The 17,019-nt window shown below is 38.2% G+C and overlaps 1 protein-coding gene across 3 annotated transcripts in view; it reads left to right on the top strand.

The window, feature by feature from the left end:
- PRKCQ (protein kinase C theta) overlaps positions 1–17,019 on the top strand; it is a 109,783-nt gene that overhangs the window by 28,471 nt on the left and 64,293 nt on the right. For all 3 annotated transcript variants that reach the window (XM_027121573.1, XM_027121574.1, XM_027121575.1), the window contains 2 exons: positions 166–326; positions 3,924–4,097. In XM_027121573.1, the coding sequence (XP_026977374.1) occupies positions 166–326; positions 3,924–4,097 (335 nt within the window). The remainder of the gene's footprint in view (positions 1–165; positions 327–3,923; positions 4,098–17,019) is intronic.

The raw sequence follows: 17,019 nt of genomic DNA, 5'->3' as shown, positions 1-17,019 counted from the left end.
CTCCCAGGCAGGAGGTGCTGCTTTTGCCCTGCAGGCACCCCTTTCTGCATCGCTCTGAATGGAGCTTCAGAATGGGATGTGGAAAAGCAAGCGTGTTCTCAAAGTAGCTAGGACGACCTTCCGCTGTTCCTTATTTCCTTTTAACCACTGATTTGCCATTTTCAGAGCCTCAGGGGATCTCCTGGGAGTCTCCCTTGGATGAGATGGAGAAAGTAGGCCATCGTCCAGAACCTGAACTTAACGTAGAAAGACCATCTCTACGTATGAAATTAAAAATCGAGGATTTTACCTTGCACAAAATGTTGGGGAAAGGAAGTTTTGGCAAGGTATGATATTGTATGTAGAATTCTGTGGCCCAACTTCCAGAAATTGAAGAGCAGATCTGGCCAGTGGAACTGAACTGGTGGAACTGAACCATACATGGGTGTGCAGAGAGCGCATTCCTGGTCAGGAACTGTCATGTGATGTGATGTATGTTAGAGGGCAGAGAGACATCTGAATAAATAGGGACCCCGGGAGCTCTGGGGAATAGCAGCCTCTGCTTCCCGGGAACAACGATTCAATCCATTTCACTTGGAAGGTGTTCGTCCCACGAGCTTGTGTGTTTGGTATCTTTGGACACCAAAGAAATGAGAAGGTGCCTCAGCCGGTTCCTGTTTCACAGATATGTTTGTTTCATTGGTGGTTTTTTTGTTGTTTTGTTCCTTTCTCAAACCTGGAGTGTGGTTTTTACCTTCTGTGTGATTTCTTCTCTACCAAACATCCTCAGCCTTGTTTTAGTTTGCTAGGGCTACTGTAACAAAATACCACAGATGGGGAGACTTCAACAACGGAAATTTATTTCTTCTAGTTCTAGAGGCTGGAAGTCCAAGATCAAGGTGTGGACAGGGCTGTTTCTCCTGCGGCCTCTCTCCTGGGTGTCCACGCTGTCTTCTCCCTTTGTCCTCACATGGCCATTCCTGTGTGCATGTCTGTGTCCTAACACCCTCTGCTTATAAGGACACCAGTCATATTGGATTAGGACCCACCCTAATGACCTCATTTTAACATAATTATCTCTGTAAGCACCCTGTCTCCAAATATGGTCTCACTCTGAGCTGCTGGGGTTTAGGACTCCAACATATCAGTTCTTTGGAAGGGACACAATTCAGCCCAGAACACGGCCCTAGCTTGAGCGTCTTAGGAAAAGTTCCACAGAGGAAGTCCCTCCTCTAAATTCTTCCTGCCACTCACTCAGGTTATGGGCCATTAGTCAGTCACAGAGGGCAAGGAGAGGAGGAAGGAGACATAATGGAAGAAATTATAATCAACTCTCAGTGACAAGAGGAGATTTTCAAGCCAGTGATTGTAAAGAGGGATGTCATGGAATATAGGCTTTTAGGTTATTTTGGATATTAAGGATATCACGTGTATTAATGGAACTCTCAGTTGTTTTATATTTATATTGGATGCAACGTCTAGGAAAGTTTTAGCCAAAGACTACTGTTCCGTGAATTTGTGCAGCCAAGACCAGCATTGTGCTCAGCACCTGCTCACTAGACTTTGGCTGCAAAACTCACCCAGTTTGTTTAATAATAATGTAACTGGGTATTGCCGTAGCTGAAGGACATTGTGCTGCAGTTGGGGTTTCTATATAATACCAAGGCATTGCCTTTGGCAAAATCCACTCTGCCCTACAAACTGTAGCTGATATCCATTAATTCGTTTATCTTGTTTCCACAATAACATGAACCGTAGCAGGCTCGTCTGGTGTTAATCTGAGTGTAAGAGGCAATTTTACAGCCAGTCTTCATTAAAATTTAGCATCAATTAATGTGCAGTTTATAACCTGTTTCCAAAAACTGAAAGCACATTATAGAGATGGAAATGGCTTTTTTTCCCAGCTTCTTAGTTTATGGCTGATTTGGGGATGTTTTATTGAAAGAAGCAATTACCAAAAGGGGACTTTTAATTGTTAAAGGAAAGCTTTTCTTTGTTCCTGTGTGGATTTTACTTTTCAACAAAGTTAAGAAGACATTAAGTTAAACCTAGATGCCTTAGTAAATAACCCAAGGGACAGCTGAGAGCTTCAGGTATCCTCTGCTCTGTGTCCAAAGCAGTAAGCCCCTCACCATCAGGACCCCGGATCCCTGCACGCTGAGGGGGCTGCACCTTGGGACCCAAGGAGAGGGGGATGGAGCACCAGAGCAAAAAGGGGCAGCCATATCTCCTTTTCTTCCAACACTAAGAATACTCAAACTTGTTTCTCTTCTTTCTTTTCACTCTATATGGGAAGTATGGTTCCTCATCAAAATGGTAGCCTCTGTATTCTGGTTCTCCATCGATTTTAGGCCCAGGAGAACAAACTGCATGTTTTCTGGGGATATGTATGTACATCATTCATTTGCCTGAATTCTCATCTAAGCTCTACCCCCTCTATCAAGCCAGCTACCCCACAGTTATGTGTCTGCACTGTATTATTTTAAACACAGACACGTGCATTTTCACTATTGGTGTAACATCATTAACGTCAACAATCCCTAAAAGTCACTAAAAGAAGCAAATGGCAAGTGGTTTTTTTTTTTTAAGTATAGTTGATTTACAATATTAGTGTCAGATGTATAACATAATGATTCAGTAGTTTTATAGATTATACTCCATTTAAAGTTATTACAAAATAGTGGCTGTATTTCCCTGTGCTATACAATATATCCCTGTTGCTTATTTTATGCATAGTAGTTTGTATCTCTTAATCCTATACCCCTATATTGCCCCTCCCCCTTCCCCTCTTCCCACTGGTAACCACTAGTTTGTTCTCTATATCTGTGAGTCACTTTCTGTTTTGTTATATACATCCATTTGTTTTGTTTCTTAGATTCCAGTAACTGTCATTTAGAAAGCATTTTACAGTTCACAAATCACTTTACCACCTGGTATTTGATTTTCACAACAGTCCCGTAAGTCAGCAGTGTGTTGATAGTTACCGCTTTTACACATTCGGGAACTGAAGCAGCCCAGGGAGGTTAATTTGCCCACATTCCCACAGCTAGTAAGTATCTGTGAAATGAGGCCTGAGCTGGGGTTTTCTGTCTCCAAATGCCATGTCCTCACTCCTGTCAATCGTCTGTGGCTGCATCATTTGCAAAAGTGAAAGTTGGTGAAACTCTCCATTACATGCCATCTGGTGTCCTTTCTTATAAGATTCATGAAATCAAGTGGAAAAAGTAAACTTTGGAGTCAGATTTCCCACTGAGTAGCTCCATGAATTTGAGAAAGTTACCCTTTGAGCCTAGTTTTTTTAAATTATTACTATCTATCTGTGTTGCAGAGTGTTCTGAGCTAAGAATTAAACAGATACTAAAAGTAGATAGCACATGAGAAGCACATAGCAGAATGTCTGACACATAGTAGGTCTTGAAGATAATATTAGTGTCTGTGCCATCAGAGGAAATGCTGTGCATTCTAGAAGCACATCAGGAAAGCTCAATTCCTCACATATTCTTTTTTTGCCTTGAAAAAGTGGCTAAAACTTAGAGTAAGGTTTTATGCTCATTTTCAGTGATACTTCAAGAACAATCAAGTCCTCCTTCCACTACTTGCTGCTGCTTCCTTCAATACATATTTGCCTCAGAATGGTTTTATAAACTTACTCAGGTCCCTGGGTAGACAGGGCACACGTTTTAAAATAGAATTTCTCAGTGGCTGAGAATAACCCATCCCATTGCACCATAGTTTTGTGAAACCCTTTGAAAGGTAGAGAGAGGATGAAACCGTTCTGTATCATCCCACACCTATGAAGCTCTATTTGTCTCCATAAAGAGGGTGGAGGAGGATTGGAGAAGTCGTCTTTTCTCACCCAATACATCTCTCTCAGGACTTCGTGACTCTTCTTTAATGAGCGTGAATCCAAGTTCTAAAATAAAGTGTCTTCCCCTTCCCTCTAGGTCTTCCTAGCAGAGTTCAAGAAAACCAATCAATTTTTCGCAATAAAAGCCTTAAAGAAAGATGTGGTTTTGATGGACGATGACGTGGAGTGTACAATGGTAGAGAAGAGAGTTCTCTCCTTGGCCTGGGAGCATCCGTTCTTAACGCACATGTTCTGTACGTTCCAGACCAAGGTAAGGCTATCCTTCATCTCTACCTCTCACCCCAGTAAATCTGGGTGCTCCTGGCAGCCCTCATCTGGAGACATGGCATACTCTCTCCGTATATTTCTTCCATCCATCCAAATAAGTTTCTTCTGCGCTAAACACCATTGAAATATTACTTAGAATTTTTTAATGTAGTTGATCGAGAAAGGGCCTTACTTCTGGATTTGTTTGTTTTTTAGAACTTGGTTTAACTTATATAAGCAGTATGTGACTTGCTTAACAAGGCAGTGCTTTGTGAGAGGGAAAAAGTGACATCTGTTTATTCATCTACCATATGTGTATTTGAAGAGATGAAAGTTGGAAAAATAGATCAAAACCTGTGTGCACGGTTATTTTCCTTTATAAGGCCAGTAGAAGCTCATCCTTTAGAGCGGGCTTCATCAGTGAGGCCCTGAGCATTGTGGTAAAAGGGTGAATTTTGTCAGAAGTGTCTCTTCTGGGAGAATTCTCCTCCTGATCTCCTTTTTCCTTAAAATTAAAAAAAAATTTTCGTTTGACTCATTTTAGAAAATTTGGAAAGTGCGTATATGCTCAGAGAAGAAATCATTTTAGAAAATTGATTTTAGAAAATTTGGAAAGTGCTTATATGCTCAGAGAAGAAATCATTTTTAGAAAATTGATTTTATAAAATTTGGAAAGTGTTTATATGCTCAGAGATCATTTTAGAAAATTTGGAAAGTGCTTATATGCTCAGAGAAGCAAATCATATGTAATCCCATCACTTGGGTATACTCACCGTTAATACTTCTAAGTTTATCCTTCTAGATTTTTCCCCCATTAGATTTTTAAAGGTAAAAATAATGACCTACTGGAAATACCTCCTGTTCTGTAACTTGCATTTTCAACACTCTCTACATTTCCTCACATCTGTGGGTATTCTTCTACAATTTATCTAATTAGGCTACTTCTGAATTTTGTTCTGATTCGAATAACACTGAAATGAACATCCTTGTAGTTCAGTCTTCCTGCACAGACATAATGATTTTCTCTTTTTATTTTTCTACCCTACTTGACCCTATATCCCTATGTATGAGAGCCTAGAATAATAAGCAGACCCATGTGGAGCCATATGGTTAAGGTCCAAAGAACATGAGGAGTTTTTCTCTTGTTCTCTTTCAAGCCTTGATGAGAATGTCCTACCTTAGGACAAGTAACTGAGGACCTCAAGATGCCTCCAGCCACAGGAGGCATTAGTGGGGAAACTGGGAGTCAGCCAGAAAATGTGGGCAGTCCCTAGGGGTTTCATCACCACTTCTCCAGCTCCCAGTAGCTTCTCAGCAAGTGTTTAATTAGGGAATAAATGAATAAATATACTTGGCTAAAATAAAGAGAAACCAGAGCATGAAAAAGCACTCAATGATCATATACTGTATTCAAAGCATTGTGAAGGATATAGAACGAATACAGTTCCTGACCTGGAGAATTTCATACTATAAAAAATTAAAGAGGCAAGAATGACACTTCTAACAGTGGTGAGTAATATTAATTGCAGAATGCAGACTCTAAGCACCAGAGCTGAGAAAACTAGAAAGTAGAATTTGAATAGAAATTAGAATAGGCAGAAAGGGTCTTGGACAGCAGAGGTGTAGGGGCTATAAGAAGGCATGAAGGAATAAAGGGATTATGATAAGCTCTTTAAAAGTAGGCTTATGTTTTCCAGCAGGAGGGAGTTTGGAATTTCTGATAAGGAGGGTTAGAAAGATTTCCTGCTAGAAATTTCCTCCTGGAGATCGTAAATATCTGCTGGTCTGGGATGGTGCAGATATTTTACTGGAAGATAAAGTAAGCAACTGTCCCACTCTCCTGGGCTGTGTTCTAGATTTGCTGTGGTTACTTACAATCTCATTTTTTCCTCTTGAAATATTGTGGGACTTTTATCAAAATACTAAATACACCTCAGACCAGGCTTCTAGGGGCATTATGTAATCAAGTTTCACTTGGCACCTTTCCCTGCTGTTTTTATATATTTGTTTGTATCATTGTTTTCCTACTGTGTAGGGAAGGCTGTTGTGAATCCCACTTTGCAGAAAATAGGTATGTTTCCTTCTCTGATTGTCAGTTAGAGCCTCAGGCAGAGTTTGCTTCTTTCCCCATTACAGGAAATGCTCTTAAGATTTCAAGCCTATGTAATGCTTTACCAAAACCAGAAAAGTAAATGCATGAGAAAAAGTGTCAGAGAATGTACATATCAAATGTAAAAATGACTGTCTCACTACTTAGATTTCAAGGAATTGAGTCCTTTTAGAAATAAGAGATGTGGGGGGGGCAGGGAGAGGCAAAGCTTACATTATACTTTCTGAAGGACCCTGATTTGAGATGTCCTGATTTTTTAATTTTATTCATTTTTTATTGAAGTATAGTTGCTGTACAATATTATGTTATAGGTGTACAATATAGTGATTCATAATTTTTAAAGGTTATACTCCATTTATACTTATTATAAAACATTGGCTAGATTCCCTGTGTTGTACAATATATCCTTGTAACTTATTTTATACTTAATAGTACTGATTTGTTCTTCAAACCTTGTATGTCAAACAAAATAACCACAAGTGAGTTACACACAAGTGAGTGTAAACAGCAGCAGTCGATATGAATCATGATTTCCTCTGGGTAATTTTTTAATGTAGTCAGTTGGGAAAGGGCCTTACTTCTGGATTATTTTGTCTGCTTGCTTATTTTTTAGAATTTGGTTTAACTTATATAATAACGAGGATTCCAAGCATATGTGACTTGCTTAACAAAGCAAAGATTGCTTTGGCTCTTTGGGGTCTTTTGTGGTTCCATACAAATTTTAGGATTATTTGTTCTAGTTCTGTGAAAAATGCCATGGGTATTGTGATAGGTATTGCATTAAATCTGTAGATTGTTTTCCATAGTATGGACATTTTAACAATATTAAGTATTCTAATCCATGAACACAGGATATCTTTCCCCATTTCTTTGTATCATCTTGAATCTTCTACATCAGTATCTTTTAGTTTTCAGACTACAGGTCTTTCACGTCTTTAGTTAAATTAATTCCTAGATATTTTATTCTTTTCTGATGCAACTGTAAATGGGATTGTTTTCGTACCTTCTCTTTACGCAGTATACAGAAATGCAACACGTTCTGCATATAAATTTTGTATCCTGCAACTTTATTTATAAGGTCTAATATTAGTTTTTTCATAGTTTCTTTATGGTTTTCTATGTATAGTATCATGTCATCTGCAAATAGTGACAGTTTTACTTTCTTTTTTCCAATTTGGATATCTTTCGTTTTCTTGTCTGATTGCTATGGCTAGGACTTCCAATACTATCTTGAATATAAGTGGTGAGAGTTGGAATCCTTGTCTTTTTCCTGATATTAGAAGAAAAGCTTTCAGCTCTTCACTATGGAATAAGTTGTTAGCTGTGGGTTTGTCATATATGGCCTTCACTAAATATGTTGAAGTGTATTCCTTCTATACCCACTTTGATAAGAGTTTTTATCATGAATGGATGTTAAATTTTTTTAAATGCTTTTTCTGTTATCTATTGAGATGATATGGTTTTTGTCCTTCGTTTTGTTAATATGGTGTATCATGTTGACTGATCTGTAGATATTGAACCATCCTTGCATCTCTGGGATAAATCCCACTTGATCATGGTGTATGACTCTTCTAATATATTGTTCAATTTGGTTTGTTTATATTTTGTTGAGGATTTTTACATCTGTATTCATCTGGGATATTGGCCTGTAATTTTTGTGTGGTGTCTTTGTCTAGTTTTAGCATCATGGTAATGCTGATCTCATAGAATGAGTTCAAAAGTATTCCTTCCTCTTTAATTTTTTTGGAATATTTTGAGAAGGATAGGTATTAACTCTTTTTATATATTTGGTAGAATTCCCCTGTGAAGCAATCTTGTTCTGGACTTCTGTTTGTTGGGAGTTTTTTTTTTTTTCCACTTATTCAATTTCATTACTGATTATCAGTCTGTTAGATTTTCTGTTTCTTCCTGATTCAGTCTTGAAAGATTGAATGTTACTAGGAATTTATCCATTTCTTTTAGGTTGTGCAATTTGCTGGCATATAATTGTTTATAGTTGCCTCTTATGATTCTTTGTATTTCTGTGGTGTCAGTTATAGTTTCTCTTTCATTTCTGATTTTATCTGGGCCATCTTTCTTGATGAACGTGGCTAAAGGTTTACCAGTTTTCATTATCTTTTCAAAGAACCAGCTCTTAAGTTTAAGTGATCATTTCTACTGTTATTTTTTGTCTCCATTTCATTTATTTCCACTCTGATCTTAATTATTTCCCTCCTATTAACTTCAGGCTTTATTTCTTTTTATAGTTCATTTAGGTGTCAAGTTCGGTTGTTTGAGATTTTTATTTCTTGAGGTAGGCCTGTATTTCTATGAATTTTCCTCTTAGAACGCTTTTGCTGTGTCCTGTAGACTTTGGAAAGTTGCATTTCCATTTGTCTCAAGGTATTTTTTATTTCCTCTTTGATTTCTTCAGTGACCTATTGGTTATTTAGTAGTATGTTGTTTGGCCTCCATTTGTTTGTGTTTTTTGCAATTTTCTTCTTTTGATTTCTAGTTTCATACCATTGTGGTCAGAAAAGATGCTTGGTATGATGTCAGTCTTGTTAAATTTATTGAGACTTGTTTGGTGGCCTAACATAACCTACCTGGAGAATGTTCCATGTGCACTTGAAAAAGAATCTGTATTCTGTTTTTGGATGGAATGTTCTGTAGGTCATTTAAGGCCAGTGTTTCTTTATTGATTTTTCTGGTTGGATGATCTATCCATTGTTGAAAGTGGCATTAAAGTCCCCTATTATTATTGTATTACTTTCAGTTTCTCCCATTATGTCTGTTAATAGTTAGGTGCTTCTATGTTGGGTGCATAAATATTTACAAATGTTAAATCCTGTTCTTAGATTGACCCCTTTATTATTATGTAATGTCCTTCTTGGTCATTTGTTACAGTATTGTTTTAAAGCCTATTTTGTTGGCTATGAATATTGCTACCCCAGCTTTCTTTTCATTTCCATTTGCATGGAGTATCTTTTTCTGTCCCCTTACTTTCACTCTGTGTGTGTCTTTAGGTCTGAAGTGAGTCTCTTGGAGGCAGCATATAGTTGGGTCTTGTTTTTTGTTTTTAATCCATTCAGCCACTGTGTTTTGATTGGAGCATTTAGTCCATTTACATTTAAAGTGGTTATTGATAGATATGTACTTAGTGCCATTTTGTTAATTGTTTTCTGGTTGTTTTCATAGCCCTTCTCTGTTCCTTTCTTATTCTCTTTGCCTCTTTCCTTGTGGTTTAATCATTTTCTCTAACGTAATGTTTGTGTTCCTTTCTCTTTATTTTTTGTACATGATAGGTTTGTTTTTTTGTTTTTTGTTTGTTTTTTTTGCGGTATGCGGGCCTCTCACTGTTGTGGTCTCTCCCGTTGTGGAGCACAGGCTCCAGACGCGCAGGCTCAGCGGCCAGGGCTCACGGGCCCAGCCGCTCCGCGGCACGTGGGATCTTCCCGGACCGGGGCGCGAACCCACGTCCCCTGCATTGGCAGGCGGACTCTCAACCACTGCGCCACCAGGGAAGCAGGGAAGCCCCATCATAGGTTTTTGATTTGCAGCTACCATGAAGTTCATCTCTCTCTCTCTCGTATATGTATATGAGTTTATTTTAAGCTCAAAGTCACTTAAGTTAGAATGCATTCTAAAAGCACTACATTTGTACTCTCCTTGCCAACATTTTGGTTTTTATGTCTTTTTGTGTATCCCTTCACTGCTTTTGTAGTTATAGTTGATTTTACTACTTTTGATTTTACTACTTTTAGCCTTCATGCTAGTTTAAGTGGCTGTTCCACAGCCTTTCCTATATATTTTCCTTTACCAGTGAGATTTTTTTCTTTCATATACTTTCATATTTCTGTTTATGGCCTTTTCGTTTCACTTACAAAAAAATGTTAAAGGGTCTTCTTTAAGGCCAGTTTAGCAGTGATGAACTACGTTAGTTTTCACTTGTCTGGGAAACTCTTGATCTTGTCTTCAATTCTGAATGATAACTTTCCCAGGTAGAGTACTCTTGGTTATAAGTTTTCTTCCTTTTAAATTTTTTCCTTTCAGCAGTTTATCATGCCACTGCCTCTGGCCTGCAAAGTTTTTGATGAAAAGTCAGCTGTCAGTCTTATAAGGGTTCACTTGTAGGTGACTAGTTGCTTTCCTCTTGCTGCTTTTTCTTATCTTTAATTTTTGCCATTTTCATTGCAATGTGTTTTGGGGTATATCTGTTTGGGTTCATGTTGTTTGGGACTCTCTGCTTCCTGGGCCTGGATATCTGTTTCCTTCACCAAGTTAGGGAGGCTTTCAGCCATTTTCTTTTCTCCTCCTGGGACCCCTATAATGTGAACGTGAGTAGGCTTGATGTTGTGCCAGAGGTACCTCAAACTATCATTTTTAAATTTTTTTTCTTTTTGCTGTTCTGTTTGGGTGATTTCCACTCTTCTGTCTTCCAGATTGCTGATCCATTCTTCTGTATCGTCTAATCTGCTATTGATTCCCTGTAGTGTGTTTTTCAATTGTTATTGTAGTCTTCGGTTCTGATTGGTTCTTTCTTATATTTTCTGACTCATTGTTGAAGTTCTCATTGTGTTCCTTTATTCTTCTTTCGAGTTCAGTGAATATCTTTATGACCATTTACTTTGAACTCTTAAATCCAGGTAATTTACTTATCTCTATTTCATTAGGGTGTTTTCCCCAGGGTTTTATCTTGTTCTTTCACTTGGAACATACTCCTCTGTCTCCTCATTTCGTTTGACTTTCTGGTTTGTTACTATGAATTAGGTAAGACAGCTACGTCTCCTGGTTTTAAAGGTGGCCTTGTGTAAGGAGCATCCCCTGTGTGGGCTGGGCAGCTTTGGCAGTCTGGTTGGGTCAGGCTCAGCCTAGGGGTGAGGGGGGCTGGAACTGGAGCAGGTATGGGCCAGGGGGCGGGGGCTGTCTCTGGGCAGGGTGTCCTGCCTGGGTGTCCAGGATGGCTGGAGCAACATGAGCCAGAGTGGCCTAGGATATATACCACACCAAAGCCACCCCGGTAGCATGGCTGTAGCTAGTGCAGGCCTGGGCATGCTACGGTGGCCTTGGCAGGCTGGCTACAGTGTCTGGACTGTTTTTCCATCCATGCACAGCACCTCCAGCCCTGGAGAGAGTTCCAGCAGTTCCCCATGTGTTTGGCAGATGCTCTAAGGTTAGTAAATGGATTTCCTTCAAATATGGTCTAAAGTGTCCTTTAAATTGCTGGGGTTTTTTTTCTCACTGTGCACCAAGGTGGGCAAGTCTGTGCACAGGCCTCTCAGTGGTATCCCTCTCTACTGCAGATCGCTGTGTCAGGGGTGTTTCCTGTTGATGCTGGGTCTTGGTCCCTCCGTCATTTCTTGTGCAGAAGCTGTTCAATCAGCTCTTTGTTCTTCAGGAGAAATTGCTTTCTGTGTAGGTGTACATCAGTGTGTCCATGGGAGGAATCTTTTAACTGTACTCACTAACAAACTAAAATCTATTAGAAACAATCATAAAACCTTGAAAATACATGTCATAAATTACTTTAGAAACTCACTGTTAACAAATGTTTCTTGTTGACCTGCTAAGTTCTATGTTTCCCCAACAGAGGCAAGACTCAAACTATATGGGGATTAAATTAGAAAACTATTTCCTTTTGCTACCTAATTCTAAGTAGTAAATAGAAAAATACAAGTTCTAGCTTGGAAGAGTAGTATTCTGCTTTCTTGATTTTAAGATACCATCAATAATTAGATGCCCTGTTTTCTTCTTTTTTTTTTTTCATTTTAACATCTTTATTGGAGTATAATTGCTTTACAGTGGTATGTTAGTTTCAGCTTCACAACAAAATGAATCAGTTATATATATACATATGTTCCCATATCTTTTCCCGCTTGCGTCTCCCTCCCTCCCACCCTCCCTATCCCACCCCTCCAGGCGGTCACAAAGCACCGAGCTGATCTCCCTGTGCTATGCGGCTGCTTCCCACTAGCTATCTACCTTAACGTTTGGTAGTGTATGTATGTCCATGACTCTCTTGCTTTGTCACCGTTTACCCTTCCCCCTCCCCATAGCCTCAAGTCCATTCTCTAGTAACTCTGTGTCTTTATTCCTGTTTCACCCCTAGGTTTTTCATGACATTTTTTTTCTTAAATTCCATATATATGTGTTAGCATACGATATTTGTCTCTCTCTTTCTGACTTACTTCACTCTGTATGACAGACTCTAGGTCTATCCACCTCATTACAAATAGCTCAATTTCGTTTCTTTTTATGGCTGAGTAATATTCCATTGTATATATGTGCCACTTCTTTATCCATTCATCTGTCAGTGGACACTTAGGTTGCTTCCATGTCCTGGCTATTGTAAACAGAGCTGCAGTGAACATTGTGGTACATGACTCTTTTTGAATTATGGTTTTCTCAGGGTATATGCCCAGTAGTGGGATTGCTGGGTCATATGGTAGTTCTATTTGTAGTTTTTTAAGGAACCTCCATACTGTTCTCCACAGTGGCTGTATCAATTTACATTCCCACCAACAGTGTAAGAGGGTTCCCTTTTCTCCACACCCTCTCCAGCATTTATTGTTTCTAGATTTTTTGATGATGGCCATTCTGACTGGTGTGAGATGATATCTCATTGTAGTTTTGATTTGCATTTCTCTAATGATTAGTGATGTTGAGCATTCTTTCATGTGTTTGTTGGCACTCTGTATATCTTCTTTGGAGAAATGTCTATTTAGGTGTTCTGCCCATTTTTGGATTGGGTTGTTTGTTTTTTTGTTATTAAGCTGCATGAGCTGCTTATAAATTTTGGAGATTAATCCTTTGTCAGTTGCTTCATTTGCAAATATTTTCTCCCATTCTGAGGGTTGTCTTTTGGTCTTCTTTATGGTTTCCTTTGCTGCACAAAAGCTTTTAAGTTTCATTAGGTCCCATTTGTTTACTTTCGTTTTTATTTCCATTTCTCTAGGAGGTGGGTCAAAAAGGACCTTGCTGTGATTTATGTCATAGAGTGTCCTGCCTATGTTTTCCTCTAAGAGTTTGATAGTTTCTGGCCTTACATTTAGGTCTTTAATCCATTTTGAGCTTATTTTTGTGTATGGTGTTAGGGAGTGATCTAATCTCATACTTTTACATGTAGCTGTCCAGTTTTCCCAGCACCACTTATTGAAGAGGCTGTCCTTTCTCCACTGTACATTCCTGCCTCCTTTGTCAAAGATAAGGTGACCATATGTGCGTGGGTTTATCTCTGGGCTTTCTATCCTGTTCCATTGATCTATATTTCTGTTTTTGTGCCAGTACCATACTGTCTTGATTACTGTAGCTTTGTAGTATAGTGTGAAGTCAGGGAGCCTGATTCCTCCAGCTCCGTTTTTTGTTCTCAAGATTGCTTTGGCTATTCGGGGTCTTTTGTGTTTCCATACAAATTGTGAAATTTTTTGTTCTAGTTCTGTGGAAAATGCCAGTGGTAGTTTGATAGGGATTGCATTGAATCTGTAGATTGCTTTGGGTAGTAGAGTCATTTTCACAATGTTGATTCTTCCAATCCAAGAACATGGTATATCTCTCCATCTATTTGTATCATCTTTAATTTCTTTCATCAGTGTCTTATAATTTTCTGCATACAGGTCTTTTGTCTCCTTAGGTAGGTTTATTCCTAGATATTTTATTCTTTTTGTTGCAATGGTAAATGGGAGTGTTTTCTTGATTTCACTTTCAGATTTTTCATCCTTAGTGTAGAGGAATGCCAGAGATTTCTGTGCATTAATTTTGTATCCTGCCACTTTACCAAATTCATTGATTAGCTCTAGTAGTTTTCTGGTAGCATCTTTAGGATTCTCTATGTATAGTATCATGTCATCTGCAAACAGTGACAGCTTTACTTCTTCTTTTCCGATTTGGATTCCTTTTATTTCCTTTTCTTCTCTGATTGCTGTGGCTAAAATTTCCAAAACTATGTTGAATAAGAGTGGTGAGAGTGGGCAACCTTGTCTTGTTCCTGATCTTAGTGGAAATGCTTTCAGTTTTTCACCATTGAGGACGATGTTGGCTGTGGGTTTGTCATATATGGCCTTTATTATGTTGAGGAAAGTTCCCTCTATGCCTACTTTCTGCAGGGTTTTTATCATAAATGGGTGTTGAATTTTGTCAAAAGCTTTCTCTGCATCTGTTGAGATGATCATATGGTTTTTCTCCTGCAATCTGTTAATATGGTGTATCGCGTTGATTGATTTGCGTATATGGAAGAATCCTTACATTCCTGGAATAAACCCCACTTGATCATGGTGTATGATCCTTTTAATGTGCTGTTGGATTCTGTTTGCTAGTATTTTGTTGAGGATTTTTGCATCTATGTTCATCAGTGATATTGGCCTGTAGTTTTCTTTCTTTGTGACATCCTTGTCTGGTTTTGGTATCAGGGTGATGGTGGTCTCGTAGAATGAGTTGGGGAGTGTTCCTCCCTCTGCTATATTTTGGAAGAGTTTGAGAAGGATAGGTGATAGCTCTTCTCTAAATGTTTGATAGAATTCGCCTGTGAAGCCATCTGGTCCTTGGCTTTTGCTTGTTGGCTGGGCTTTTGCTTGTTGGAAGATTTTTAATCACAGTTTCAATTTCAGTGCTTGTGATTGGTCTGTTCATATTTTCTATTTCTTCCTGATTCAGTCTTGGCAGGTTGTGCCTTTCTAAGAATTTGTCCATTTCTTCCAGGTTGTCCATTTTATTGGCATAGAGTTGCTTGTAGTAATCTCTCATGATCTTTTGTATTTCTGCAGTGTCAGTTGTTACTTCTCCTTTTTCATTTCTAATTCTATTGATTTGAGTCTTCTCCTTTTCTTGATGAGTCTGGCTAATGGTTTATCAATTTTGTTTATCCTTTCAAAGAACCAGCTTTTAGTTTTATTGATCTTTGCTATCATTTCCTTCATTTCTTTTTCATTTATTTCTGATCTGATTTTTATGATTTCTTTCCTTCTGCTAACTTTGGGGTTTTTTTGTTCTTCCTTCTCTAATTGCTTTAGGTGCAAGGTTAGGTTGTTTATTTGAGATGTTTCCTGTTTCTTAAGGTAGGATTGTATTGCTATAAACTTCCCTCTTAGAACTGCTTTTGCTGCATCCCGTAGGTTTTGGGTGGTTGTGTTTTCATTGTCATTTGTTTCTAGGTATTTTTTGATTTGCTCTTTGATTTCTTCAGTGATCACTTCGTTATTAAGTAGTGTATTGTTTAGCCTCCATGTGTTTGTATTTTTTACAGATCTTTTCCTGTAATTGATATCGAGTCTCATAGCGTTGTGGTCGGAAAAGATACTTGATACAATTTCAATTTTCTTAAATTTACCAAGGCTTGATTTGTGACCCAAGATATGATCTATCCTGGAGAATGTTCCATGAGCACTTGAGAAGAATGTGTATTCTGTTATTTTTGGATGGAATGTCCTATAAATATCAATTAACTCCATCTCGTTTCATGTATCATTTAAAGCTTGTGTTTCCTTATTTATTTTCATTTTGGATGATCTGTCCATTGGTGAAAGTGGGGTGTTAAAGTCCCCTACTATGAATGTGTTACTGTCGATTTCCCCTTTTATGGCTGTAGTATTTGCCTTATGTATTGAGGTGCTCCTATGTTGGGTGCATAAATATTTACAATTGTTATATCTTCTTCTTGGATCGATCCCTTGATCATTATGTAGTGTCCTTCTTTGTCTCTTTTAATAGTCTTTGTTTTAAAGTCTATTTTGTCTGATATGAGAATTGCTACTTCAGCATTCTTTTGGTTTCCATTTGCGTGAAATACCTTTTTCCATCCCCTTACTTTCAGTCTGTATGTGTCTCCAGGTCTGAAGTGGGTCTCTTGTAGACAGCAAATATATGCGTCTTGTTTTTGTATCCATTCAGCCAATCTGTGTCTTTTGGTGGGAGCATTTAGTCCATTTACATTTAAGGTAATTATCGATATGTGTGTTCCCATTCCCATTTTCTTAATTGTTTTGGGTTCGTTATTGTAGGTCTTTTCCTTCTCTTGTGTTTCTTGCCTAGAGAAGTTCCTTTAGCAGTTGTTGTAGAGCTGGTTTGGTGGTGCTGAACTCTCTCATCTTTTGCTTGTCTGTAAAGGTTTTAATTTCTCCATCAAATCTGAATGAGATCCTTGCTGGGTAGAGTAATCTTGGTTGCAGGTTTTTCTCCTTCAACACTTTCAATATGTCCTGCCACTCCCTTCTGGCTTGCAGAGTTTCTGCTGAAAGATCAGCTGTTAACCTTATGGGGATTCCCTTGTGTGTTATTTGTTGTTTTTCCCTTGCTGCTTTTAATATGTTTTCTTTGTATTTAATTTTTGACAGTTTGATTAATATGTGTCTTGGTGTATTTCTCTTTGGATTTATCCTGTATGGGACTCTCTGTGCTCCTGGACTTGATTAACTATTTCCTTTCCCATATTAGGGAAGTTTTCAACTGTAATCTCTTCAAATATTTTCTCAGTCCCTTTCTTTTTCTCTTCTTCTTCTGGAACCCCTATAATTCGAATGTTGGTGTGTTTAATGTTGTCCCAGAGGTCTCTGAGACTGTCCTCAGTTCTTTTCATTCTTTTTTCTTTATTCTGCTCTGCAGTAGTTATTTCCACTATTTTATCTTCCAGGTCACTTATCCGTTCTTCTGCCTCAGTTATTCTGCTATTGATCCCATCTAGAGTATTTTTCATTTCATTTATTGTGCTGTTCATCATTGTTTGTTTCATCTTTAGTTCTTCTAGATCCTTGTTAACTGATTCTTGCATTTTGTCTATTCTATTTCCAAGATTTTGGATCATCTTTACTATCATTACTGTGAATTCTTTTTCAGGTAGACTGCCTAT

Source organism: Aethalodelphis obliquidens, unplaced genomic scaffold (assembly GCF_003676395.1).
Source record: "Aethalodelphis obliquidens isolate GAN/ISIS:26980383/991018 unplaced genomic scaffold, ASM367639v1 scaffold23, whole genome shotgun sequence".
Classification (NCBI taxonomy): domain Eukaryota; kingdom Metazoa; phylum Chordata; class Mammalia; order Artiodactyla; family Delphinidae; genus Aethalodelphis; species Aethalodelphis obliquidens.
The sequence above is the reverse complement of the archived record's forward strand: the minus strand, read 5'-3'. Positions and strand labels throughout refer to the sequence as shown.